Source organism: Prionailurus bengalensis, chromosome B1, assembly GCF_016509475.1.
Source record: "Prionailurus bengalensis isolate Pbe53 chromosome B1, Fcat_Pben_1.1_paternal_pri, whole genome shotgun sequence".
NCBI classification, from domain to species: Eukaryota; Metazoa; Chordata; class Mammalia; order Carnivora; family Felidae; genus Prionailurus; species Prionailurus bengalensis.
In genome coordinates this window covers 75,101,797-75,129,513 of record NC_057344.1, presented here as the reverse complement: position 1 = coordinate 75,129,513, position 27,717 = coordinate 75,101,797, and the positions used below count along the sequence as shown (strand labels likewise).

The following is a 27,717-nucleotide window of genomic DNA, read 5'->3' as shown; positions in this document are numbered from 1 at the left end:
CTGGGCATATGGCCGATGCATCACACCAGTAGATATTGACAAACATCTGGAAATGTAAAATAATACACATGCCCAGGACCCATTCCACTTCAACTGATTCAAAACATCTAGTGCTAGGACCTGGAAAATCTTCATCTTAAAAAAGTTTCCCCATGACTCTAAGGCTGTTGGTCCAAGCCTAACATGAACCCCTGGCACTGGGCTCTTGTTTATAGTCCTGAACCAAGATATTGTTCTAGATTTGCTTTAAGAATTTAGGTTGAGGGGCACCTGGGTGGCTCAGTTGGTTGAGCGTCTGACTTCGGCTCAGGTCATGATCTCACGGTTCATGGGTTCGAGCCCCAAGTTGGGCTCTGTGCTGCTGACAGCTTGGAGCCCGGAACCTGCTTCAGATTCTGTGTCTGTCTCTCTCTCTCTCTCTCTCTCTGCCCCTCCTCTACTCATGCTCTGTCTCTCTCTGTCTCTCAAAAATAAATAAATGTAAAAATAAAAAAATTAAATTAAATTTAAAAAAAAGAATTTAGATTGATATTTTGGGGGGCACCTGGCTGGCTCAGTCAGTGGAGCACATGACTCTCAATCTTCAGGTCATGAATTTGAGGCCCCACATTGGACATAGAGATTACTTTAAACGTATTTATTTATTTATTTATTTAAAAAAAAAATTTAGTGTTTATTTTTGAGAGAGAGACAGAGGACAAGCAGGGCAGGGGCAGAGACAGAAAGGGAGACACAGAATCTGAAACAGGCTCCAGGCTCTGAGCTGTCAGCACAGAGCCCGACGCGGGGTTCAAACTCAGGAACGGTGAGATCATGACCTGAGTGGAAGTCAGATACTTAACTGACTGAGCCATGCAGGTGCCCCTATTTATTTATTTGTTTATAGAGGACACAAGCGGGGGGAGGGGCAGAGGGGGAGAGAGACAGTAGGCTCCACACCTGTGTGGAGCCTGATGCCAGGCTCGATCTCACAACCCTGAGATCATGACCTGAGCTGAAATCAAGAGTTGGCTGCTTAACCAACTGAGCTACCCAGGCATCCCTATAGGGATTACTTTAAAAAAATAAATAAAGGTATTCCCTATGTTAAAAAAAAAAAAAAAAAAAAAAAAGAAAGAAAAAAGAAAAAAGAAAAGAAAAGAAAAAAAAGAAAAATGAAAAAAAAGAATTCAGGTCAACATTTTTTAGCTAATTAAAATAGGCAAAATATACTGAAATGAAGGTATCAGAAAATTAATCATGTTTTATTCACTCTCTGAGGTAACTTTGTTTCATATTGTGTTGCCTTCTAAATTGTCAAGTTTTTAGGAAGGAAGAACAGAGAATGATGTTCACCCCAGAGATTGTCTTCTAAACTGCCAACATCTTGTCCGTTTTCCTCCAGGTGCTGTCTCATTGTGCACTCATCTCCTTATGTTCAAGATTCTATAGTAGTAGCAAAAGGCTAACACCGAGAAGCTACTAGAATGCTACATTCATGTTTCTAAAAGTTGCTTAATTACCAATACTTTTTGTAGTAGTATCTTTTCTGAGGTATACAAGCTATATACAGCTGTCCTTCAGTGTAATATCAAAAGCCGCATTGGACCGGCTATGATTGCATTACCAGTCCCTCTTGGCAAACAGTGGTTCCAGATATTGGTGCTCAGAGATAAGTGGGGAGCTGAAAGGCAAGAAAACAGTCTTTATCTACCTCAATATTTTGCCAAAGACTACTATGAATTTGGAGTATTAAATAAGTTACTCTAATAGCTTTTCCTTATTACCTCATTTTTATTCTCAATCCTGGAAGGTGGTAGTTTGAAGCAATTCATTTAACTTCCCTAATCTTCAATTTCTTCATCGAAAAAAAAAAGAGAGAAAAAATATTTTCACCATACTAAAAAGCATCGAAAGTCACATCAAATTAAAGATCCTTTGGTTCATAAATTCCACATTATAGATAAGGAAATGAGTTATAGAGGACATTAGGGAACAACTCGAAGTCCAACCTACTACATGATAGTGAGATTAAGCTTCAAAATCCAGGCCTCCTGGTTCCTAGCTCAGTCGATAGGCCAAAACAAAGCCAGTCAGAAGGTTAGGAGAAATTTCACTGCAATGAAACAAACAAAAACAAAAAAGAGAGAGAGAGAGAAAGCACGCGGACAAGAGATGATGCCACAAACACGAGACTTCCCCATCACTAGCAAGACTGAGCAGGAGTGTGGTAACCACAGTCAATGCAACCAGTCAGCCTTGGTGCTTAAAAAAAAAATTGCAAAAAATGTGAAATATCTCTAACCTTTAGTGAGCTGGACAGGAGCTAAGCACAAGGGCGGTGTTAAAAATGACGAAGAGGCCTTTGTCCAGTTCACTGTGGCATTCAGTTCAGGTCAGCCGCTAGGAACAACCTGCGGCTGTGTGTTTTAACACGGGCCGCTCAGAGGCCAGATGGGGACACTTCACAAGACTAAAAAACATCCCTCTGGGGCTGAGAAATTTGTTCAAACTTATCTACAAACCTCTTTTTCCCCTCTCGTCTTTAAGATTAGAAGTTGTATCACTAAGTTTTCTTCTTGCTCCTTAACAACAACAACAAAAATCAATAATCTTTATTTTCTTTTTCTTTCTTTTTTTTAACATTTGTTTATTTTTGAGAGACACAGAGAGGCAGAGTATGAGCAGGGGAGGGGCAGAGAGAGAGGGAGACACAGAATTCGAAGCAGGCTGCAGGCTCCAAGCTGTCAGCACAGAGCCCAACGCGAGCCCGAACTCACAAACCACGAGATGATGACCTGAGCCCAAGTCGGATGCTCAACCGACTGAGCCACCCAGGAACCCCAATAATCTTTATTTTCTAAGTGTCTTGGTGGATTCTGCTGGAAGCTTTTCTGTAGTTGACTCAATTGCTTTCATAATAGCCCAGACTATGAACTGTTGGTAAGCTGAGCTTTTAATGTTTCATATTTCAACATAATTACATTTGGGATGATCTTATTTCTCTTTTGAAGAACTTGATCCTAAACCACTATCATAATCACTATAGCAAGTTGCTGCTTTGAATCAGAAATGGCTTTAAAAAAAAATAGATAACTTCATTTTCAGCACATAACATACAACTTGTGTTTACTTCAAAATCAGAAATAGGGTTCTGCTGGTGGGGTGGGGTGTGGGGGATGGTTAGGGGAAGGGGGATTCTCTTTTTCATCAGGCAGTGGTTTAAGAAGGCATCCTGCAGATTGTCTCCAAAGCAAAAACCATCCTTCCATTTCTGCAGTGTATGAGGCCTCTGACCAGCACTGAAATGTCACTAAATTTGAAATCATGTTCTAACACACCACGCCCTAGCTTTGAGCTAACTGCCAGAGTCATTGACACAGGCAGAATCAGAAGCTGGTGCCTGCAAAACCGTAATGTTTTGGGCAGTAGGGACCAGAGAGTATAAAGCATGTAGGCTCGGGACAGCTTCCTGGAAGCCAGGTGTTAGCTTCTACTGCTGTGTCACTGTCAAGTTCATTTTCTAAGTGTTGCGGGCTAATTGATTAACACTGTGAGTCAGCTGTGGTCTCATCACCTTCATTTGCAATGAATGTGTGAAACAAAAAACAAATGTTTCTCATGCTCCTCAGTAAATTCAGTTCCTTTTTTCTTATTCACTGCTTTAATGGAATGTCTTTTTGATTGTAGCAAGGAGGAAATAGCCAACAGAGCTAAGAATGCATCTCCGTTGACAAGTTACATACAGGAGGATGAAATGACTATTGTCATGAGCAGAAACTGCCCTCCTCCATTACAGAGAGGATATAATGGACGGTCCCTCCTTTTGCTCCTCAACCTGCAGACCTCAGGGTGTGTGATATCAGGATGTGGAGGTCCTGCTGAGATTAGAGGATAAGACCACAGTCACATGGGTAAAGAGGTGGGCAGGATTTTCCCCATGGGATGTGGGTGTGGTCATTCCCAGAGAAGGAGGCTGGATCTCAGCAGGGAGCCAGAAGTGGGAGGGAGCAAGGCAGGCAGACCAGAAGGGCCACCTCTTCTCCTCATAGCCTCCCCCTGCCCTTGGGCTGGATTTAGACATAATTTTCCAACCTCACCTCTGGGGAAGGGAATAAGATGGGCTCCATGGTAGAGGAAGCCCGGGAGCAAGGCGGCAGGGCACATCCTGAGTACCATTGGTACAGCACGCTGCCGTCCACATTGCTGTAGAGGCTCGCTTTAACCATCCCAGCTCAGTCGTGGTATTGCTGTGAGGAATTACAGGTGGAGCTGTGAGTCTTTGCCTGGATCAGCGTGTTACACGGGGGATCTTCAGTCTCAAGTGGGATAGTCCCAAATGGCAGGTGAACATTGGGAAGCAGAAGGTAGCATGTGGCGGGCCAGCCCCCCCGCTGTGCCGTTTCCTCGCTTGCTAACCTTAGGGCAGTTAGCACAGCGAATCCACATCGGACTCTCGAGCCAGACTTTGTGGGTTAATGTCTCAGTCCTATCACTTAACCGGTTGTTGACTTTAGGCGAGCTAGCCTCTCCGGGCCTCAATTTTATTGTCTGCCAAAGAGGGATAGTCACAAGTTGGTTGGAGAATTAAATGGAGTTCTTTTAGTAATACGCAAATGCTACATAAGTGCTCGCTTTCATTTTAAGATTAAGGATGCTGTTAGATTTCCTTATATCAGGATTCTTAAGATCATGGGTGAAATGGACATGTACCTGCACGAGGCAAAGAAGGCCGAGGTAACAGGAGGGATGGGAAGAAGATTAAAGGATGGTGTGGCCCCCACATGGCAAAGACTGTGACATAGTTACAAAGGATACCCTGAACTGTCACCTCCAGGGGAAATTGTCATGGTATGCTTGTTTCCGCCCTATGGGGAAAAGGTTAGGGGGTGAGCTTTTCAGCCTGGATTTAGGACTCCTTTGATGGTAACAAAAGGAGTGGATTCAGATAAATCAACTCCCGCCCCCACCATGAAACGAAAACTTCCTATGTTTTACAACACAGTGACCTCAAGCACAAACTCTAAGGATATTTGGTGCAGCAACTCAGAAAGGAGCTGATGAAAACCCTTAGTCATACGGGGAGACTGTGTGGCTCTCGTCTGATGTCTTCTCGTGACATCTAAGGTCTGCTGGTCCCCCGCTGAATTAGTTTCCTAAGGCTGCCATGACAAATTACCACCAATCGAGTGGCATAAAACAAAACAAAAAAATGTATTATCTCACAGTTCTGGAGTCTGGAAGTCCAAAATCAAGGAGTCGTCAGGGTTGATTCCTTCTGAAGGCAACAGTTAAGGTCCAGAATGAGCATGATGACCCCCCCCCCCCCCCGTCTCCAGTGTGGATGGGAATTTCCACAGGGTCCAACTGGGAGAGCAGTAGGGTGTCCATGGCAGGGTTAGGGTTTGCAAGGAATAGTTCGAGGGCTAGCGCTGCATTAAAAGACCATCCACATCTGTTTGTGCTACCCTTTCTACACCGAACTGCTAAGCCTCCATCAGAGAGTTGCCCGATCTCAGGGCACACAGAAAGGACAGAGAGCACAGCACAGGTCTTTTGCCCGTGGAAACAGCCAATGCTCCTGAAGGCTGGCCTGAGGTGCCAGCGCCTGACACGGAAGATGGCCTGTCACTAGACAGAAACAAGAATGACATTCCAAGCCACTTTATTTTCAAATGAGCGAAAGCAAATCAACGGCCCTTCCTTTTCATCTGGCATGGTATTTTCTCCATGCAGCGGCACTTAGCAACGGCTTCGTCCCTCCTGATTAGTGCTGCCATTAGAGAAATGATTCCTCAGCACACTGAGTCATCTCGGATCCTGACAACTGTAACCATTCCAGATGGTGAGAACATCAACGACCATAATGGCCCTTCCAGTCAGTGTTTGCTGCGAATTGTTCTCGGAACCACAGGGGACAGACACCAGCTTGTAGCCTGGAGAGATTTACAAGGTGTGGCTGCAAAGGAACAGCATGGATTCCACAAGCCACATGTGGAAATCAGTCACTCTTCTTCAGAGTCACAACCTACGACCGGGGGGCCAGATCACAACACCAGCCTTGAGAAGCAAAGAACAAAAAGCCTGGGGCGACCCAGTAAAATGCCAAGCAAGACTCGAGAAACAGGTGCTCGGTGTCTCCAGGACCCTGCTGTCAACACAGGCTCTCTGCTGGCTCCTTTCATACTGTCACCTAGACCGACATGCAGGCCTCGGAGGAAAAGACAGGCATCCAATATGCATGTCTTTCAGTGTGAAGAAAAAGAAGCCATCTGCAATCTCTCACGTAGACGGCAAAAAGTCCAACATCTTGGCATTTCGGGTTTTCAGGGAAAGAAATGCTAAACTGGAGAAAAATAAAGGCGGTTTTTAGAATTTGTGCAAATGACTTCACAAAGCTGGTTGAGTTGAGCAGTTTCCCTCCTACACCTGAATGTCTGGTTTTGAAGGGCTACGGGAGCGTACTAAGCACAGCTGAATTTATTTTACCAATTTTCTAGCTTACGCTATAAAAAAATAGTACTGGGCGAAGGCTCATCATCATTACGGCACGGTGAAGTGCTCAGTTCACAATTGGTTGTTTAAAGTTAATAGTAGATCAACTGAGCAACTACTAAAAAGATGATGCATTGGCTTAATTCTGCGTTGTTACAAAGCCCAGCAGCTGAGTTAATATATACATGGAGATGTTGGCAGACGGCTCCTTTTGGTAATAATATTCATTTTTATGAATGGCTCATTTATTTTTTATATGTTCCTCTTTAGCCCTGCCCTCATTTCTCCCCTCTGTTGCTGAGCCTGGCTCCCAGGACTCTGAAGGTAGAGGGGGAGGGATCGCTCTGAATCTTAATGGAGAGAAGGAACAGGCTGCTGCTTAGGACGGCTCCAAAGCAGTAAAAAATGAAGAGGAAAAAAATCAGGAAGCAAATCCGTGGCAGCAATTGGTTTCAGAAGTGCCAGTCGGCTGATTATTTACTGAGTCTACACCCTGCTCTCTTTGTAGGTGTGTTTGTTTCAAATCCAGGTGGTGACTCATCATTACGGTGAATCTCTCCCATCCGCTCACTTCCTGCAGGAGGAAACTGTAGATGTGCAAGGCATTTTATCTTTTTATCTAATCACCTGAAGAACAAGAGGAGCATACTTATTTGGGGGGGGGGTGGGGGGACGGGGGCGGAGTACAGCCCTCAAAGGAAAATGCACTAGACCTTTGCCTTGGAAGTCATTGGAGCGTGGCAGAGAGGGGCTTATAAGCTACTCCAGCTTCTCTCTTGCAATTGCAGGTATGTTTACAGCAGGGCCCCAAAGGGTCTGATCATCACTGCCGAGCAGCTCCAGTATTTTCTCTGCCTACGAAGCTATCTGCTTTCCCCAGATTTCTGAATGTTTACTGGGAAGGAAGTCCTCCAGGCTGTCCTCCATTATCCCCAAGAGCAATATCCCTCTTTGCTTGGCCCTCTCTCCACACAGCCCTTCCAAACGGGAAACGTGGGAAAGGAATGGCTAAGGAGACCTTTGGGGTCACAGCTGAGGGAGAGCTGAGACTCCCCAAAACACAAGAGAGGCAGTAGAGCCAAGTGGTCTGGAACTTCCGCTGCAGAGTCAGACTGCCCTGGTCTGGGATCCTGGGTCTCCTGCTTACGAGATGGTGACCCTCAGCAAGTTACTTAACCTCTTTGGGCTTCCATTTCTGGAAACTGAATGCAATCATAATACCTCTCTCGTAGGTATGTCGAGAGGTTTACATGAGATAGTACGAGTAAAGTACTTAGAATGTTGCCCAGCACAAAGGAAGTTTTAGCCACTGTTGTAGGTATTTCAACTTCCTGTACTAAGCAGTCCCTAATTTAAACGCCAAAGGGTGCCCAGTTGTACCCATCACCCTAAACTAGCAAAAGGAAGAGCTCATCAGGGGAAGTTAAGCCTCTCCCTCTCAGATCTATAATGAAGGGAGCTGGCCTGTGAAAGTATTGTACGTGGGTGCTGACGGAGCCACAGGTGAGGTTTCCCATGGGTGGAAAACTGAGAAGACCTCCTCTTACAGGACTCAGAGTTACTCATGCCTCACTTGTATCAGTATCTGAGCGAGTCTTGCGGGTCTCATGTAGCACTGTGCAGAGGCTGCTAAAAATGCCCAGGAAGTCAAAGCAGACCTCACTGCCAGCGGTCTTATACTTTGAAACAGATAAGACATTCATTCATAGGGAACAGTAAGCTAATGGAAAAGGCAGCCTCCGATCAAGCTTCCCCAGTGTGTGTCGAGATGCAAGTGCTCAGCAACTCAGGGCAGAGAGAGGTCAGTGCCAACAGTCAGCCCTGGGAACCACGGTGCCTGTCCTTCAAACTTCTGCTCTTAGGGGGAATAGGGTTCTTGCTTATTCTTTTTCTTTCTCTTCCTCCTTCTCCATCTCCTTCTTCTTTGAGAGTTTATATTTGCAATATGTTTCAGAGGAAGATGCAGCCCACTGAGGCTGAATAAGAGCTCTTGGCAGATTTCTGTGTGGTCTGCAGATCCCCTGCTTCGGAATGATCTGACATGCTCATTAAGACAACTGGTTCTTGGGCCAAACCCCCTTTGGCGTGGTGACTCGAGACTTCAAATTTTTTTTTTTAATTTTTTTTTTCAACGTTTATTTATTTTTTGGGACAGAGAGAGACAGAGCATGAACGGGGGAGGGGCAGAGAGAGAGGGAGACACAGAATCGGAAACAGGCTCCAGGCTCTGAGCCATCAGCCCAGAGCCCGACGCGGGGCTCGAACTCACGGACCGCGAGATCGTGACCTGGCTGAAGTCGGACGCTTAACCGACTGCGCCACCCAGGCGCCCCGAGACTTCAAATTTTTAAGAAGCTGCCCAGAGAGATGCTTTTTGTGCATACTTGGTGTGACAGCTGTTGACTTGGAGATGATTTAATCTAGCTGCTTTGTTTTGCAGATGGGGAAACTGAGGCCCAGGGAAGTGAAGCATCTTTCCCAAAGTCGCTCAGCTAGCTAGTGGCAGAAGCAGAACCCTGTAGGAGGGGAAATTCAAGAGCATTCTGACTACAGAGAGGTCTTCAGGCTCTCTGGATGTGAAACCTTCCCAGACAGGCAAATACTGAGTTCTATTTCCTCTCCAGCTGGCATATAGTTCTGGCCACAGCAATATGGGACTTATTACTATATTTTACAACAGACATAAATTCCGCATTTCCAAATAAAACTGGAACCTGGTATTTGCCCAAAGAAAATAAATTAATTTTAATGAGGATCTCACGTAGTGTTTACAGATTTTGCATGTTTCATTTGGTAATTTAATGCTATTTTACCTTGAGCATTGATATGGAATTGATGAAGTTTTTTTTTTTTAAAGATAGGACAGAAGAAGCCATAAATATAACTATTTCCCAGCCTTTAAAATTCCACAAGAATTAATGACACAAAACTATGTAAAGTTGCAAAGAGTAGGTGATGACAGAGTTGGGGAAATGACAGCAAAGGGGGAACAATATATGTACCTTACCTCCAAGTCACAGTGCCTAAGAAAATGTCATTACGGCTCACGCATTTGTCACCATATTGAAAATAATTCAAGGCCAGAGTCTATGACTATTGTCTTCTTTGGAGTGTCCCACGACACTAAGCTCAGTCTTAGGTGAACACTCAAAATACGCTGCCTGATGAATGGGAGAGGAAGGAGGGGAGAAGGTGAAAGAGTGAGAGGGGTATGTGAGGGTGGGAAAGGGAAACTGAAATCAAGACGCGGAGGAAGTCTGTGTCTGGTTACCCTGTTACAGAATTGGTGTGTTTATCAAGGGCACAGGGGTCACAGAGGAGAATGGCGTGGTCGGCAGGCAGGCCACGAGGAGTCCAAGGAAGCACAGGTTCTCAGGAGGGCACGTGCGGAAAGCTCACGTGATAGAATTTAATGCTAGGGCGTGTAAGATACCACCTATCCAGCTTTAAATCGCTCAGCAAACAAAGAGTAAAAGCATCTTAGGTGGCTAGCTGTCTGTTGCACTGTCATTCATTCCTGTTTTGTTTGTTCACTGATTGTTATTCTAAAAACATTTCTTTCTAATAATAACGAAAATGACTAGCGGTAATAAAGTGCTGGCTCTGGGCCATCACCCCATTACATAGATGAGGAGGTGAGGCTCAGAGAAGCTGGGTAACTTGCCCAAGGTCACACAGCTAAGATTCAAACCCAAGACTGTTCCATGCCAGCCTCGCCTTTGAATCACCGCAGTGTTGCACGAAGCGAGCCTTTCTGCAGGCATGTGTGTTCCTCTGGAGCTGCTCCAAACCCTCCCCACATTCTGTTCCACCACTGCATCCAGGGAATCTGGTTCTCGCCTCAGCTCCGCCCCCCACTTGCGGTGTGACATCGGCCAAACCTCTTTGTTTCTACGGGTCACGTCTCTTCATCAGCAAAATGCAGGGATTGTGTTAAGTGATCACTGAAATTCCTCGCACCTCTAAAATTCCGTGTACCTGTGACTGGACGCTCATTCCTCTCAGGTGGGGGAGCATTTGTGAAACTGCCCATTTCTCTCATGACCTCGAGTATCTCATCTAGGCTGTCGCTTCTTGTGGTGGAATCAGCCGCTGCCCATCCGATAGACATTATACTTAATAGAACCCTTGACTTTCTTCAAGGTAGCAATGCACCCATCTAAAGGACTACATTTTCCAGCTTTGCTTAAAGCTGGATGCACCGCATTTCTAGTGTTTTTGGCCAATGAGATGTAAGTGGATCAGGCTTTCAGGGGAGTGCCTCTCACCTTCCGTCTTTTTCCTTCCTGCCAGAAGGATGGGCTTGATGACCAGAGCTCCAGCAGTCATCTGGGGCCAAAGGCAGCTTTGAGGATAGAACCCACATGCTAAGAAGAGTGGCACAGAAAGATAGAGACCATGGTCTCGGATGACCATGGAGCCACCATACCAGCCTTGGGTGTCCTACCTCCAAATTTCTTCTAGGTGAGACAACGATAAATACTCTTGGATATTCTGCTACATGCAGGCAACTAATTCTCACTAATATACCCTCAAACTCGTCACTCTTCCTTTCTCTAGCTGTAATATTCCCCGTAAATTGTAGTGTTAAAGTCGCTGCGGCCTGCTGGACAAACTAATGACCTGCTGGCACCTCCAAATCCATTTGCACAACGCTAGATTCCTAACCTGAAAACCGTAACCTTAAAAAAAAAAAAACCGGTTTCTCTTGTGTTCCCTGCTGCAGCAAATGGCCACACCACGCTTCCTGCCACTAGGGCTCAAGGCCCGGTGTTCATTTTCATTTCTCTTATTCAGTCAGTTGCCGGAATCCCGTGTCTGCTCCCTTCGTTGATTTAACGTTCTAAGGGCACCCTAGCGCAAGAGACGATTGGCGCTGGGGGTACAAGAATAAGGCAAACAGACGTTTATCGGTTCTCATGATGCTTGCTCTCGAGGGCAGGGGATTATCTGTTCTCGTGAAGCTTATAGCCAAGACAGGGATTAGTTGTACCATCACGCAAACAACTGTGAAACTGCAATGGCAGCACGGGCTACGAAGAAAAGGTACTGAGAACACACAATGGGGGGCCAGGGAAGGCTCCGGCTTGGCTGAAGACTGAAGGATGGGTGGGCCTGATTTGAGCAGGGAGGGGCATGAGGTGACAGAGGAAAGAGCGCGTGAGAAAGTCTGAGGAAGGAAGGGGCAGGGTACTCTCCGGGGGTTGAAAGGAGGCTGTTGGCTAAAGCACTAGGAGCCATGAGGGATCGAGGAGGCAAAGGTGGCTTTCAGACAAATATTAAGGACTTTGGGCTTCATTTGAAAAACAAAGGGGAGGCATTTGAAGGCTTTTAAGTGGCTGAGGGAGGGTGGGCAGTGACCTGGCCTCCCTGTGTCCTCCACTCATTTCCCGTTACTTGTTTCTCTCCCTGAAACTCACCCTCCACATGTGAGGATCATTCTTCCAAATCCCAAGGCAGAGTTCAAGGCCCCAGCTTCCCGCTGCCTGCTTCCTCGCGTGCAGCTCGCTCTCCCTCACACGCCCTGCGTGCTGCAGCCACACTGTATTGTCATGCACTCCCCGACTCTGTGCCTTTCCTCATGCTCTTCTCTAGGAACTGAAATGCCATTTTCTCCAATGACCATTTGTCACAACCCTCTGCCCTTTAAGACTTTGCTCCAGCTCAACTTTCTCCCTCAGGATTTTGCCTGCTGTCCCCAACCCAGTCATCTTTCCTCCTCTGTGTCTCTGAGCCCTGTATCTGCTCCTCCCCGGGAACTTGTCACTCTGCATCTGGGCACAAGCCTTATCTCCCAAAACAGGTTGATGGGAGGATACTGGCTGCTTCTTTTCTGTACCCAGGAGGTCCCACCGTGCCTCACTTAGAGCAAGGGGCTCAGCAAATGTCGACTGAAGGAACGAATGAATGATACTCAAATATGTGGGCAAAATGTCATTCAGGGTCACCCCTCACACAATCCCTTTGTAGTCAATGAAAATGTCGTGTCTGCACGGTGAGCCTGGGAACATGCAGACCGCTTTTTTTTTTTTTAATTTTTTTTTTTAACGTTTTATTTATTTTTGAGACAGGGAGAGACAGAGCATGAACAGGGGAGGGTCAGAGAGAGGGAGACACAGAATCCGAAACAGGCTCCAGGCTCTGCAGACTGCTTTTAAAAACAGACCAGCTGGGGGCGCCTGGGTGGCTCAGTCTGTTAGGCCTCCGACTTCAGCTCAGGTCACGATCTCGCGGTCCGTGAGTTCGAGCCCCGCGTCGGGCTCTGGGCTGACGGCTCGGAGCCTGGAGCCTGTTTCCGATTCTGTGTCTCCCTCTCTCTCTGCCCCTCCCCCGTTCATGCTCTGTCTCTCTGTCCCAAAAAAATAAATAAACGTTAAAAAAAATTAAAAAATAAAATAAAAACAGACCAGCTGGGTTCAAATCCCACTTCTACCACATACTACCTGTGTGCCATGAGCAAGTTACCTCATCTCTGTAAAGTGGGGGTACTAGTGTACTTACTTGGGGGCATTAAGTGGGTTCATTCACATGGCGCATGTCTAAAAGTATCTGTCGCAGAGTGAGTACTCACTAAAAGCCTTCGCCATCATGCTGTCATTCCCAGTTGGAATGACTCTCACTAGGTGACAGTGCCTTCTGTGATCCAATGACCTACAAAATGGTGCCTGGGGCCAGACTCCTGGGCAGCGTGATTTCCCACAAGCTGTTCCCCAGGAGAGCCTCCCAACAGCTCTGCATCTTAACAAAATGAGCCTGGCAGGTCCTTCATCTTGTTCCACAGACTTTCAGTTTATGCCGTTTCGGCCTCTGGGCTGTGATCTCCTTAAGGGCAGAGACGACAATAGTAAGAGCCAGCACTCCACCATCCGTACCACGCACCGGGCACTCTCTGTTCAGAGTGTTCACATGGATCCTCTCATGCGTTTTTTCAAAAAAGTCTTACGAGGCAAGTAGGGCGCAGAGAGGTTCGGTAACCTGTCCAGAAGCGTGGAGCCGGCATTTAAACCCAGCCAGTCTGGCTCCAGAGGCTCTGGGCTTCCCCACGCTATCTCACCTCTCCTCTACATCTTTATTACCGGGCGCAGAGGAGGCTCTCAAGAAATTTTTGCTGAACGAATGGATCCCAGTGGCATCTTCAGGGAAGCCTTCTAGTGTTTTTTCTCTCTCCAGGATTTCTGGCTGGGTCCCTCTCCCATGGACCCCTCTAAACCCACCCACAGCAGCTGCTAAGGAGTCCTGCTCTCCTCAGGAAAGCATGCCCTCTTGGGCTTGAGGCAGTGGCCTTGCGTGACCCCCACCAGGGTTCCCTCTCAGCCTTCTGCTCTCATTCCCTTTCTTAGAAAGAGTTGCTGGAGACTCCACATCACTCCTAAGAATAGAAATTTTCATGCTAGGCTGGGGGAATTAAGAATGATTTTCTCGGGGTGGGGGTGGATTTTAACTGGACTTTATTCTCACTACTTTTTTTAAACTCCATACAAAGTGTATGTATTAACTGGAGAAACTGTGGCAACTACAGAAGTAAACAAGGGAGAGAATTTTAAATGGAGGATATTTTTGCTCTTTATTCAAAATATTCTTTAATATTTAAAGATCCTTACAGTAAAAAAATAAAAATGAAAAGAACCCAAGTGATTAGACATTATGCGTCAGGGAGAGAGAAAACCTTTCTAATTCTGACTTGTTCTCATTCAGCCTCTCAAGACCTTGACAACTGCTTTAATACCTTCTGCTCCTGTCCTAAAATGGTGACGTGATCCATAAGGTAAAGGCAGAGTTTCAAAAACTGCCCTGATTCTCCCATAGTCCCTGAAGAGAAATGGCAAAGTGTGTCCACGTTCAGCCCAGGATACAGGAAGGCACGCAGAAGAGAAACTATACATTCCACCCTGGCAAGGCTTTGAGGGCTTCTTACCAACCCTCCCGCAGAACCTTTTCTTCTTTTCTACAAAAAGTGGTCCTGGTCATACACACCTAAATATATTCATGCAGCTTTGCAACTGAGTTTCGAAAGACATTCCTTTGCTGGGAGAATATTGGATTTTTCTATGAGTTCTTAATATTTCTGCCTCCACTAACGAGAACTTACCCACTCTCATTTTTGTAACATAAGTTACAAAGGTGATACAAATGTATGTATCTAAATGTAGAACATTTAGAAAATACCAAAAAATGTGCAAAGAAGGAAACGAAGAGCATCGGTAGATCCACCTTCCTGAGAACCTGGCCCACTCTGGAGTTGTGGCTCTGAACGTGGATAGGTAAGTGGAACGGGAGAGAAGAACACGTGTAGGGGGAGATCTGTGTCCTTGGCTGGTCCCAAATGCCCTGCGTGTGGTCATGGCATTCCGATCCCCTTTAGAAACTGCTTCCTCATAAACTCTCTTCCCCACAACCAACCAACCAACCAACCAACCAACCAATGTGTACCACACACACACACACACACACTCACACACACATATGAATACTGTGGTAGTACAAGGACATGTCAACCCCAGTCAGTCCCAATACCATTTTCACAGGGTTAGGCATAAAACCCAGCCAGTCTAATCTAATTCCTTCCGGGGGACGTTTCCTAACTGGGGGAGAGAAAGAGATCCCCTTCTGCTCTGGGGGTAAAGACGGAAAGACGAGCTCCCTGGAGCCACTAGCTACAATAGCTGTAGCCCCGTGGAGAAGGTTGTTTCAGACAATGAACGGAAGACAAGAATACTGAAGAACCTTCCATCGCGTTCGAGTCCCTGGTGTGGCTGTTCCTCGCTGTAGCCGAACCTGCGTCAGGTTCTCTCTGAGAGCAGCAACTTCCTGCTTTGCCCAATTTGGTTACCGGAGCCTGCACGTTTCTTTTGGTCTGAGGTATTTTGAGTTGGAAAATTCCGCACGGAATCAAGAGTCTTGTTTAAACAAACACACCTACGTTGCACGTAAGGAGAAAAAATTAGGGAGGTGCATTCATTTAGGATAAATTTTAAAAATCTATGCAGAAGGAAGTGTCGGGCCTTGCCCTGCCGCGCCTCGTGTGGCCTGCTCTGGATCTGACCAGAGATGAAGGTGGCATAGCCCTTCTCAGACAATCCAGCTAGCTGTCACCACTCTCAGAGCTCTCATAGGGGTTAGGGGATGTGTCCCAATACTGTGGGAGCATGAATCCTAGCCGAGCCTTCTAATTCACGCTGTTTCTCTGGAACCGGGTTTCTCAACTTAACAGGCAGGTGAGCCGACTCTACCGTAGACAAGGTATTATTGTCTAGTGTCCCTCCTGCCCTTCTATCATTAAGCCAGGCGGGCCACCATTCCCTGTGCATCCAGTGGCCACTGAAGGAAGACTCTGGATAGCTCAGCTCCATTGTCGAAACCACCCAGACCCCACCTCACCTCACTCCCAACCCTTTCTAGTCTGCTTCTAACTCCCGCTTCAGATTTGTGCCCCAGATTTTGACTCCTATCCTGCCCCTTTGTTTTTCACAGCTAGTCTTGGTTTCACCTGTTGAGCCAGAGAACTCCCCAAGAACTTTTCCTCCCATTTTCCCTACCCCCTCCTTCAGCCCACTTTGTTCCCCTTGTTTCTGCTCCAGCCCCACTCAGAACACAAATCTTAACATTAATTCACTTGGCTGCCTCCCCAGATATATCTCTCCCTCCCAGGTCCCTGAAGGCAGAGGGTTGGGGAGTATAAGCAAAGAGGAAGGATGGAGGTCCGTCTGGAACGGAACAGAAAGGTCCTTCTGGGTTACAAACAGGAAGGCACATTCACATGAGGTAAAAAGGCATTAGTCACCACATGTAACAAGATGGGGGAGTTTCTTTACAGATTCATGGAGCTGAGAAATAAATGGGTCCCATAGTTTACTCTCTTGCCCCATTAGGTGACTTGGTTGGCTTTATCTACACTGAGTGCTGGTTGGGAACCGTTTCAAGGAGGATTTACAGCACCTCTTATTTTGTTCATCTGTCTCCCTATCCAGGGAAGAAACAATCCACATCTTTCTTGTGTCATTACCTAGAATAGATCATTTAACCTTTTTATTAATACAACTTGTGTTTCTTTTCCCCATGGACATTCTAGAGAGCAAAGAAGAAGAGCCCAGCGCTGAGCCAAAAGAGCATCTTGAGAGGGTTTCAGTGACCTGCTGGCCCCTCCTTGTGTTCCTTCCCCTCCAAATGGGGTCCACCTTTTCTCCTCTGCTTCCACTTGCTTGTTGGCTCAATTATGATTGTTCTCTGCCACCTTCCAAATTGGATTCAAGATAGCTGGAAATAAAAAGCACATATAATAGGACAATTTCAAATAAAGATAAAAAATGATAACAGAATCTATCAGTTGGAAGGTGAACTTGGGTAGAGACTGGAAACTTGGGTAGAAAATGGTAACGGGCAATAAGCAAACCTCTATTTGGGTCCTGTTTTCACTGGTGATAAATACTGATTTGGTACGAGTAAGGGTAGTGCAGGGACTCTTAGCTCAGTGGCTGATTGGTTTTTCCATGATTATTGAGCATTTACTAGTGCCACGCACTGTTCAGGATACAGAGATGCCCAACATTTTTTAATCCCCATCCTCAAGGTGCTCACAATCTAATCTGGTCCCGTTATAACTGTACGTACTGAAAACACTCATAAGTTTCTCTGTGTCTGATCCACCCACTCTTCTAGGCTCTTCTATGTTATGTGTCATGCCTCATGTAGTTGATGAAACCTGCCCAAAATTATTGGACCAGGGATGTACGTCCAAGCCAAAGATGGCCATCAGGCACTGAACTCAAGGGAAATCAAATATTCCTAGGGACACTTGGTGTGAGATTGACTGTTATATTTCTTCTGTATTACACGAGGCCATGCAAATTTTGGCAGATCGCATTTTCCAAAATGCCTGTAACATATCTCCTATCCCACTCGCTCTTGACACTTCTCCCATTGAATGGGGGAGTATATGTTCTCTCCCCCCTTGAACTTTGCGACTGCTTCAAGTGACAGAGTATGGCAGAAGTGATGATATGTGACTTCTAAGTCTAGCTTCTAAAAATGCCACGTACTTCCACTTTGTTCTCTTGGGATATTGCTCTTGAAATCCAGCTACCACGCTGTGTGGCAGCCATGGAGAAGCCCATGTAGTAGGAACCAAGGCCCCTGGCCCACACGCCTGGCTGGGTTCCGAATCAAACAGCTGGGTACCAACTTGCCAGCCATGTGAGTGAGCCGTTTTAAAGCAGATCCCCCAGCCCCAATTCAGTTGCCCAGATGATGCTGGGCAGAGATAGGCTGTTGCCCATGAACCCCACCCAAAATGCAGATTCACGAGCAAAATAAGTGATTGTTGCTGCTTTTAAGCCACTAAGTTTCATCCGTTATTTCTTTATTCAGTGACCAAATCCTTACCAGAACCTAGGTCCAGAAACTAAGTTTTTTTTACCTTATCACCCCTATTCCAAACCCTGACTTTTTTTCTCAGCATGATATACCATTTCTACTGGTCCTGGGGTCCTTCCTTCACTGCCCTCCTGAAGCTTCTGTTACTTCTGATCTGAATCTGCCCACCTTCAGGCCTCCTTGACAATGACTGACACCTTCTTAAACACCCTCCTATTGCTTATTACTGGGAAGGCAGTTTAGTGTAGCCGTTTAGATCATGTGCTTTGGAGTTAGGAAGACATGAGACAAATTCATAAGTTCCCTAATCTTATCGTAAAAGTATATTGTGAGGGGCGCCTGGGTGGCTCAGTAGGTTAAGCATCCAACTGTTGATTTCGGCCAGATCATGATCTTAACAGTTCGTGAGATGGAACCCCACATTGGGCTCTGTGCTGACAGTGTGGAACCTGCTTGGGATTCTCTCATCCTCTCTCTCTGCACCTCCTCAACTCGCGTGCACGTGTGTGTGTGTGCACGTGCACATGGGCGCTCTCTCTCTCCCTCTCAGAATCAGTAAACGTTTTTTTTAAGTATATGGCGAGGATTAAAACAAGATGATATATGGTAGGTACTTAGCACCTTATGGCCAGTGTTGCTACCTCATCAGATACCCAATATTCTTTCACTGCTTTGAGAAGCAGACCCTCATTGTTGGGAACGATGATGTACCAACCCTGAGACCCTACCTGTACCAACCCTACAGTTTCCTGCTGCCTTGCAGATAGGTTGGCTAATGAGATATAGGCCGAGTTGTTTCAACGGGCTGGCAAGAAAGCTCTTTAGAGGGGCTCGCCCTGTGCTGGTTCCCTTTCTGTCCTTATTGTGGACACCACGCTGGGGCATGTGTACCGAACGGCACCCCTGAGGATGGGAGCTTTGCACTAATGGAGGGGGGGAGGGTTAGAAGGAATCCAGGGCCCAGATGCCCATGGAGTTACCATACCAGCTTACCTCTGTATTCTTTCATGCGTGACCAAAAAAGATCTTGCTTGAAATAATTTCATTTTGTGTGTCTAGTATTAGAAGCTGAACTTAATTCCCAACTGATACACACAGTAAGTTCCAGTTAGTATTATTGTTCTCTCTTCATATCCCTTCCCTGAGACCGTGGGGCTGTCTGCTCTTTGGGTCCAAGCCATCTCGAGGCCGATCTGCCCCATCACGTCAGTCACGTAGTCACTCTGGTTAACATAGGCAGGATGTATACCCTGCAGCAGACTCTAGGGGTGTATCGATGCCGTAATTGACCAGGTTTTACGTTAGTTGGGGCCTTGAAGGGGAATCTTTCTGCTCGTTGTTTGTCAATGTACCGACTGGTTTGTGTGCAGGAATGCATCCTTTTTCACGGATGTCTTCATATTATTTATGTGTTATGAACTTGTCTGTCAGCCTTGTTCCAACTATTATAATGTCAAGGTATAGAAAATGAAATTAGAATTAAAGACATGAACAAAAGCGAGTAATTAGGAAAAAGAGAAGGCTTTAGCTCTAAGATTTTTCTTAATTTCTTAATTATTATTTTATTTGAGAGAGAGAGAGAGTAAGGGAGAGGGCAGAGGGAGAGAGAGAGAGAGAGAGAGAGAGAGAGAGAGAGAATATCAAGCAGGCCCTGCACTGTCAGTTTAGAGCCTGACCTGGGGCTCGAACTTATGAACAGTGACATCATAAACTAAACTGAAACCAAGAGCTGGATGCTTAACCAACTGAGACACTCAAGCGCCCCTATGATTTTTCTATTTTTACTAGAAATACTTTTAAAAATTACATTCCATAGACAATTGAAATTGCGTTTCTCAATTTAAAAATATTTTGTAAAGAAAAAAGACAAGAATGTGTTACAACGTCTTTTAGGTATGCAGAAAACTCAGTTAATTTTTAGGGTAGACAATTTTGTATAAAGCAGGTTGAATTCTATAAGAACTTTAAAATTGGTATTGCATCATTTATTTAAAGAGGTGTGTGGATCAGAGCACCTGGGCGACTCAGTTGGTTAAGCCTCCGACTTTGGCTCGGGTCATGGTCTCACAGTTCCTGAGTTCAAGCCCCACGTCAGGCTCTGTGCTGACAGCTCAGAGCCTAGAACCTGCTTCAGATTCTGCGTCTCCCTCTCTCTCTCTGCCCCTCCCCTGCTAACACTCTGTCTCTCTCTTTCTCTCTCTCAAAAATAAAAAAACATTAAAAAAACTAAAAAAAAAAAAAAAGGTATACGGATCAAAAGAGATAATTATAAAAGGTAACAATCCTTCTTTTTCATAGTCACAGGTAAAATTAAAAGAATTTCCCTTTAAACAGATGTATAATTCACTCCTTTACTCTTAGTCAACAACATTTTAGTAAACAAACACCTTACTTTCAAATAAGCATTTATCTTAAGTGTTTATATACATTAATCACATAGAAACTAATGTCAAAGAGACTCTTTACTCCTCTCTTATAGTGCTTTATTTTTCAGTTAACTTCAAAAATGCTTTTCCATCTAACACTGCTGAATGAGCACTTTAGCTTACCAGCGTGTATGTACTTATTTATTTTTTATAAAAATCATACAGCTGAGCATAATTTATACATATGTAATGGATATCTGACATTTCTAAAGCCATAAGCTATAAAGGAAAAATATTATTACATATATTATTCTCAGCATACAAGGCAGGAGAAAAGAACCTAAAACCTGTAATCAGTCTTAAAACTTTAGTAGTTTTGCAAATCAGTTCTAATCAATAGTGATGGGACCGTTTCTGACATGAGACTTATAAGATAGAAATTATACATTGAAGCCAAGTGATAAATAAACATCTGATGATCTTACTGACCTTCTGAGGAAAGACTTTATATTACTTGAAAAATGAGAGTCTAATACAGCATTTTTTACATTATTTTCACTTAACTTTAAAAACAAGATGCATACAAGTGAAATTATTAATGATCTACCAGATTATTTTTTCACTCATTGGAAAACTATAACCTCTGCTCTTCCTGAAGGCCAGCATTTATTAAACATGCAGAGTTTTCCCATGTTCTTGATGTTAATTATAACGTCAGGGTTTCACCAAAGTCAGAGTAATATAGTGATTACTCTCTACTGATCTTTATACCGGAGAAAGTGTTGCTTACAATTTGTAGTTTCTATGTATCATTCATTTTGTTCTTTCCATGCAGACCAAAGAAGTGAAAATGTGAAGACTATCTTTCATGTAAAAGGCCCAATTACTCACGTATAAAGTACCAAAAGCCAGTGATGATAATGTGATGGGATGTGAGGAATATGACTTCCCGAGCCCTCTACACCTGAAGTCCAACTGGAAAACATCTATTCACCTTTGGTTGTTTTCAATGGTTCAGTGTTGTATTTCTAAACTTGTACAGCACTGAAAGAAAGTCTCAATGTTATTGGATGTACTTTGGCTTAGAAATTTAACTTCTTAAGATACCAATTTCAAAAAGAGCATAGAGCATCTACTGAATTGATTTTTAAAGGTTTTATTTTATATAATTGTATGGATTGCTATCTCACGAATATGACATGCTATTTAGTATTGGGACAAAAAAACAAAACAAACCAAGAAACCCCACCGAGTATCTACAAATAGCTACTCCCAAAAGGACTAAGAGGAAAATAAAATTTTGGTGCCAAACAGGACAATACCAAGGCAATGTCAAAGAGCTGCTCAAACGAGCAAAGTAATTTAGGCAATTCATTGTTTGGATTATGCAATTATTAATAAAAAATTTGAGGGGCGCCTGGGTGGCGCAGTCGGTTAAGCGTCCGACTTCAGCCAGGTCACGATCTCGCGGTCTGTGAGTTCGAGCCCCGCGTCGGGCTCTGGGCTGATGGCTCAGAGCCTGGAGCCTGTTTCCGACTCTGTGTCTCCCTCTCTCTCTGCCCCTCCCCCGTTCATGCTCTGTCTCTCTCTGTCCCAAAAATAAATAAACGTTGAAAAAAAAAAAAATTTAAAAATAAAAAAAAAAAAAAAAATTTGACTAATTCCATTCCACACTAGTATACAGTGACTTTTCTTATTATTGTAAGACTGAAGAAATGTAACCTATGGGTAGAGCTACTCTGGCCTGCCTGCTGTGTATACTGAGTGGAACCCCAGGATTCATCCTGAGTATCTTCTGACGGTGAAAAAGTAGCATGTGTAAATTTAATCCAGCATAAAACTCAATGTTTTCCCTACAATGAGAATTTCAGCAGTGTCTTCCCAGTATGAAACTGTGTCTTAGCACTCTACTACCTTCAGAATTTGTATTAATTCTGACAGAAACTGAAACTAAAGCCTATATTTTATGTTTACTTATCATAGGGGACTTCTTCCAGAGATGGTGCAAATTGATAGTTTAAACAGTCAGAATTTAAAAATAGACAAAAGCATTTTTTAAAACATTTTACATTGCGAGAGGCATTTGTCACTCCCTGGATATGACTTTTGATCCATGCTGTATGCCTGTTTTTAGATAACAGTGAGCTTCCCAGAAAGAGGAGTCATATCACTGAGTTAAGAGTAACAGACAGAGGGGCGCCTGGGTGGCTCAGTTGGTTGAGTGTCCGACTCTTCGGCTCAAGTCATGATCTCACGGGTTTGTGGGTTCGAGCCCAGCATCGGGCTCTGTGCTGACTGTGTGGAGCCTGCTTGAGATTGTCTCTCTCTTCTCTCTACCATTCACTCACTCACACTGTCTCTTTCTCTCTCAAAATAAAACAAACTTTAAAAAAAAAAAAAAGAGAGAGTGTGTAACAGATTGATAGAGGCACCTGAGTGGCTCAGTCAGTTAAGTGTCTATTAAGTGCCTGACTCTTGATCTCAGCTTAGGTCATGATCTCATGGTTCCTGAGATGGAACCCCGCATCAGGTTTCCCACCCAGAATCGGCCTGCGGATCCTCTCTCTCCGTGTCTCTGCTCCTCCCCCATTCGCATGCACACGCTCTCTCTCTTTCTCTCTCTCTCAAAATAAATAAGCTTAAAAAAGAAGAGTAACACATCGATAATCTTGTATGTTTATTAAAACAAGTTCCCTGAGGAGTTTAACTAGGCAATATTGTTAACCTAGTTTGCTTAAAGTGTACAAAAATATGCAGTGAAAGTTATATATCTTTAAAATATTCTAAAGTCAGATTTTGTTCTGATTGGCTACCCAATTAAGGCAAATTAACGTGATTTTTACCAACAATAGTCTGAAACATAAAAATTAAGTTTGGGTTTAAAAGCAGTTATTGAAATTATCATAAATATATGATATCTATTGATTGAACCGTAATAAAAAGATACAGGATGCTAGGATTGACCCTTCACTGCTTTGGTTCATAGACCTTGCTAGAATAAACTACCTTCTAAAAAAAAAATCCTTGTAGACTGTGCAATTATAGAGGTTAGGACATTTTGCAGACATAAATTCAATGACACGTTACTGAAGCTTGCTTCTTCTGAAATTTAAAGTTATTTTAAATGCTGAATGAGAATATTTTAACTGTATTAAAATATTCATAAAATATTGCTTAATCAAAATGAGATTTCAAGACCCCTTATCATTCTCTGAACTTCTAAGTGCATTGGTTGATAGACTTGGATAGAGTTTATAGGCGTAAGTATTCAGCAAAAATCTTAGATACGTAGAGAGAGAAAGAAGCAATCTAAGACTCTTCAAAGAGTCAAAACGTGGAGAAGAAACAAAGTAACAAAATAGGCAGAAACAATAATTCAGAAAATGGCAATTTTGGCATAAATATCTGAGAGTCACTGTCGACCACAAATTGAATATGAATATGCAAAGCAGACGTGAAAACAAAAATGCCTTATTAGGATGTGCTAACGAGGATATGACAGATGAATCTGTTGACATTATATACCACAAAGACTGTCTTTTGCCACAGTTCCATGAAGTTCCAGGATAACACAATAGCAGTGGTTAAACACAACCAGATAGTTCTCTTTCGTTGTACGGAAAGATTTCCCTGGCTTGGAGCTCTGCCTTTAAAATGATGGGCATAGTTCAGAAGGTGAGTACCAGTCAGAGGGATTCCGAGAAGGGGGAGAGGGGTAGTTTTGTTATGTATTAAGGCAGCCTTTCGAACCCAAGACCCCAAATTCAGCAGCAAATGTGTGGTGAACCTCGTCTCCCCTCAGTTTACATGTGGAAAGTAAAATAAATAAAGTGTTCACTCTTTATTTCTTTCCTGGAATACGATATCAGGTATTGCGGAAGACCCGGGGACTCCCAGTTTGCTAGATTGCTTTAAAGGTCACAATTAGACAATCAAGGATGCAGTGAGGATTGATTTTCCGTGAATGGGAATGATAAGCAGGCCCTTCTGCATCTGGCGCCGTTGCTTCTTGTACAAGAATGTCAACAAACCCCGTGTAGAATGTCACCTCTGCTGGACTGATAGCGGCCTCCTGGAAAGCTGTGTCCAGGGAGACACGAGGCTTGTGCCAGCCTGACAGGAAGGTACAGTGGGTGATGCCTGCCACGGGCACAGGTATCTGCCTGTTCCTATTCTGTTTGTTGCAAACGACCTCAAAGATCTCAAAAATATAAAGCGTTGGCAGACGACCCCCTGTGCCCATGTTCTCTTCACACAAAGGCAAAGAGGTGTGGTGAGAGCAAGAAGGAGCTTTGGAGAAATGTGACCACGCTGGTGATCTTAGCCGAGAGGGAGATCATCTCGCTCCTTCACTGCAGATTCCTGTTCCTCCGAGAAGTGCCCAAGGGGCCTGTCTGGCCAACTCAGAGTCCGCAGGTCACCAGACAACATCTCCTCAGGACGGTGGACTCTCACTCTGTCTTCTTGGCAGGTAGACGCGCTTCCCAACCCCCGGGGATGATGTATAGAGTGAAGCACGCGCTTTGTTCGCTGTCTTTTCCATGACGTAACTGGCCTTGAGGAAAGTTCCTGCTGAAGGCAGAGGACCTATCAGAGGACTTGACTAATCAGAGGAAATTATCCAAAGCTAATTAGGTAACAAGGTGACCCAGAAGGAGGCCGTATGTAAAACAGCTTCCTGATTTAAACTCCAAGGAATGAAGAAGCAGAAAGGGAACAAGGACCTGGAGAGTGTGGCCGCAGTGAGTACAGGCAGCTAGAGGTTGGTGGAGAGGAGGGAACAGGCGCTGAGGAGAGGTGAACGCGTCCCGTGGCTACTCCACCCTCAGAAGCCACGGTGGATGGCAGCCAAGCCTCTGCCCGGCGCTTCTCAATCGTGCATTCTTCCAAGTACAGGTGATGCCATCGTTAGGGAGAGTGGGCGTTGGGAGGCACAGCAAAAGGTTCTTATGTCTATGTTGATTTGAAATTAATTAAATTTGCATCCTCTTCATCCTCCGTTGGCAGGCTCAGCAGGCTCCCTCCAGGGCTGCTCCTTGGAAAACATTAGCACCATTCAGTTTCAGGATTCATTGTCACTGTAAAAAAAAAAAAAAAAAAAGAGAGAGAGAGAGAGAGAGAACAATAGTGTATTTCCAAGAAGCTACCAAGAGCTGGTCACTCCACTGTGGAGGTGACTCAAGAGAACATAAACAGTCAGGAAGCCAACAGTGTCCAGCTTACAGTTTCTGAAACAAAGGTTGGTTTGGATTTTATACTTGATCCCTGAGGAGGAAATCCATGAAAGCCAAGAAATAATCCCTAGCTCTTGCTCCAATATCCCTCCCTTGTGCTGATGTGGAGAGAACCAGATGGAGTTGGGGGTCCCTCCCCCACCTTTAATTAAAACGAATCCCATTCTCTATGAATAGATGCCAAATTGCCTTTTTTTTTTCTTCCTTTTTAAAAAAAATTTCCATGCATTGTTTTTTTCAGGAGTTGGTGGTCCTGGCGTGTTTTCAAAAGCCCATTTTGTTCGTATCCACAAAGGATCCGGGGGTGCTTTCTCCGTGTCATTTAGAATTCAACCATTAGGCATCTTGGGGTGTGAATAGACAAAAATTACGGACATGGTATTCGGACATGACTGTGCTGGCTGGCTAATTTGTGCTTTTGTCTCTAACTTGGCTATCTGGGCCACATAGCTGGCTCTGCAGCTTTCCCCCAGTGAGACCATACCTCCACCCACGTCTCCTGGAGAGCAGGCCACTCTCCCTCTCCTCCTGCTTCTTTTTTCAGTTTTCTGTCCCATCACTCATTCCAGAACATCCCTACTTTGTGTCCAAGGAAGTGCCCGAATGATAATAATCAACAGAACACCGTACGTATCTCCTTAGCTCACAGACATGGGTAGTCTGCAACAGACTGTATTCTTCTTACTCCTACTTCAGGGCTCTCCTGCTCAGGGAAACAGCATGTGTTTCCAAAAAGACTTTGAAGCAGTTTGGTAGACGGATAGGTAGCCAGATAAATAGATCTATCCACGAAAGGGGAGGGGAAACGTAGTGTGTACGGTTATGTGTTTGTATTTGTGTTGTGAAGACCGGGGGAAGATGCTGTGATAAGGGCAGACAACCAATACGAAAGGAGGAGGAGGGCAATTGTGAACAAAAGGACAACTTCTGTAGCAAAATTTATTTACAATGGGAAGCTGATGGAAAATTAAGAAAGTTTTCAGCTGAAGAGCAGATTTAACAACCCCTTCATTTAAGTTACCCTGTACCACTCTTAAACTGGGCAAGGAGGTTCCATTTCTTGGAAACTGGGTGGTAGCAGAATATTATTTCTAAGATCCAGAAGTTCATCTCTATAGAACATAAGTCTCTGAATTGCGGGGTTTCCTTCTGTGGCCTTATCTGGAAACGTCAGCTCCCCCAAGCACGGTATAACACAAAGCCTCACTCGTAGTGGGCACGAGCCCTCTTTTGTCCACAACGCTGATCTGCGTCCAGCTGTTACAACAGATGTGATTTTTTTGAATTTTTATAAAACCATTCCGTAGCCTCTGTTGGAAAACTAAATACAAATAAGCAAAGCAAAAATACTAACAATCTTACTACAGTCAACATTTTGGTGTTCACTCTTCCAAACTTTCTTCCCTTGATGACATACGTTCTTTTTGTACAAAAGTAGGATCCTATTACGTATATTGTGCTATCGACCGCTTTGCTCACTCTCATTCGCCTGGAGACCTCAGTCCTTGCTAATAAATACACAATATCTTTTTAGTGGCTATAGAGGATCTCATTGCCTCATGAGATGAAAAAGCATTTTTAAACTACACACCCTTATTGTTAAACATGTAGAGCCTTTCCAATAGTCTTTATTTAGCCTAAAAAATGCTACATCTTTGCATACTTCCATTTGTTACCTTCGGGTAAATGGCTAGAAGGGGAATTATCAGGTTAAAATGTGTGCTCTTTTAAAGCGTGAAGAGCCCATTTTCAAATTACCCCCTTCCCTAGATATTTTGTACAATTTACCTTCTCCCCACACTTTCTTTAGGGAAATATCTTTTCCCCCACATCCTTCCCCATACTGGATATTATTATTTTCATTTTTTTATTGATCCAATAGGTGAAAATAGTATATTTACTTTTTTATAATTTCTGAGAAAAACAAACATTTTTTAAAGCTCTCTTGGTAATTTCCATTCCTTCTTTTGCAAAATTGCTTATTGATAATTTTTACTCATATTTAAAATGGGACTGTTATCTTTTTATTGGTGTGTGTTTTAAGAATCATAATTTTTATTTATTATACGTGTATTGGAAATACCTTACCCCAGTTTTTATTTTCCTTCTCATTCTATTTATTGTGTTTTTCAAAGTACAGAAATTTAGAGTTTTTAATGTTTTAGAGTTTTTAATGTTTTAATTTAGAGTTAAAACTATGCTTTTCTGATATGGTTTCTGACTTGTGTGTCATGCTTTCAAACTAGTTCCCAACTCAGAGTTATAATAAAATT

General features: G+C 44.1%; 1 protein-coding gene across 3 annotated transcripts in view; it reads right to left on the bottom strand.

Annotated features, from left to right (window-relative positions):
- Positions 1-20,293: 20,293 nt before the first annotated feature.
- Positions 20,294-27,717, bottom strand: part of TMEM154 (transmembrane protein 154) — a 46,056-nt gene continuing 38,632 nt past the window's right edge. Inside the window, exon 7 of one of the 3 annotated variants that reach the window (XM_043567469.1) lies at positions 20,294-21,254. In XM_043567469.1, the coding sequence (XP_043423404.1) occupies positions 21,239-21,254 (16 nt within the window). In that variant the 3' untranslated portion in view covers positions 20,294-21,238. Of the gene's footprint in view, positions 21,255-22,874; positions 25,289-27,717 lie in introns of those variants that run through there. The other 2 variants (XM_043567460.1, XM_043567451.1) reach the window with 2 other exon arrangements.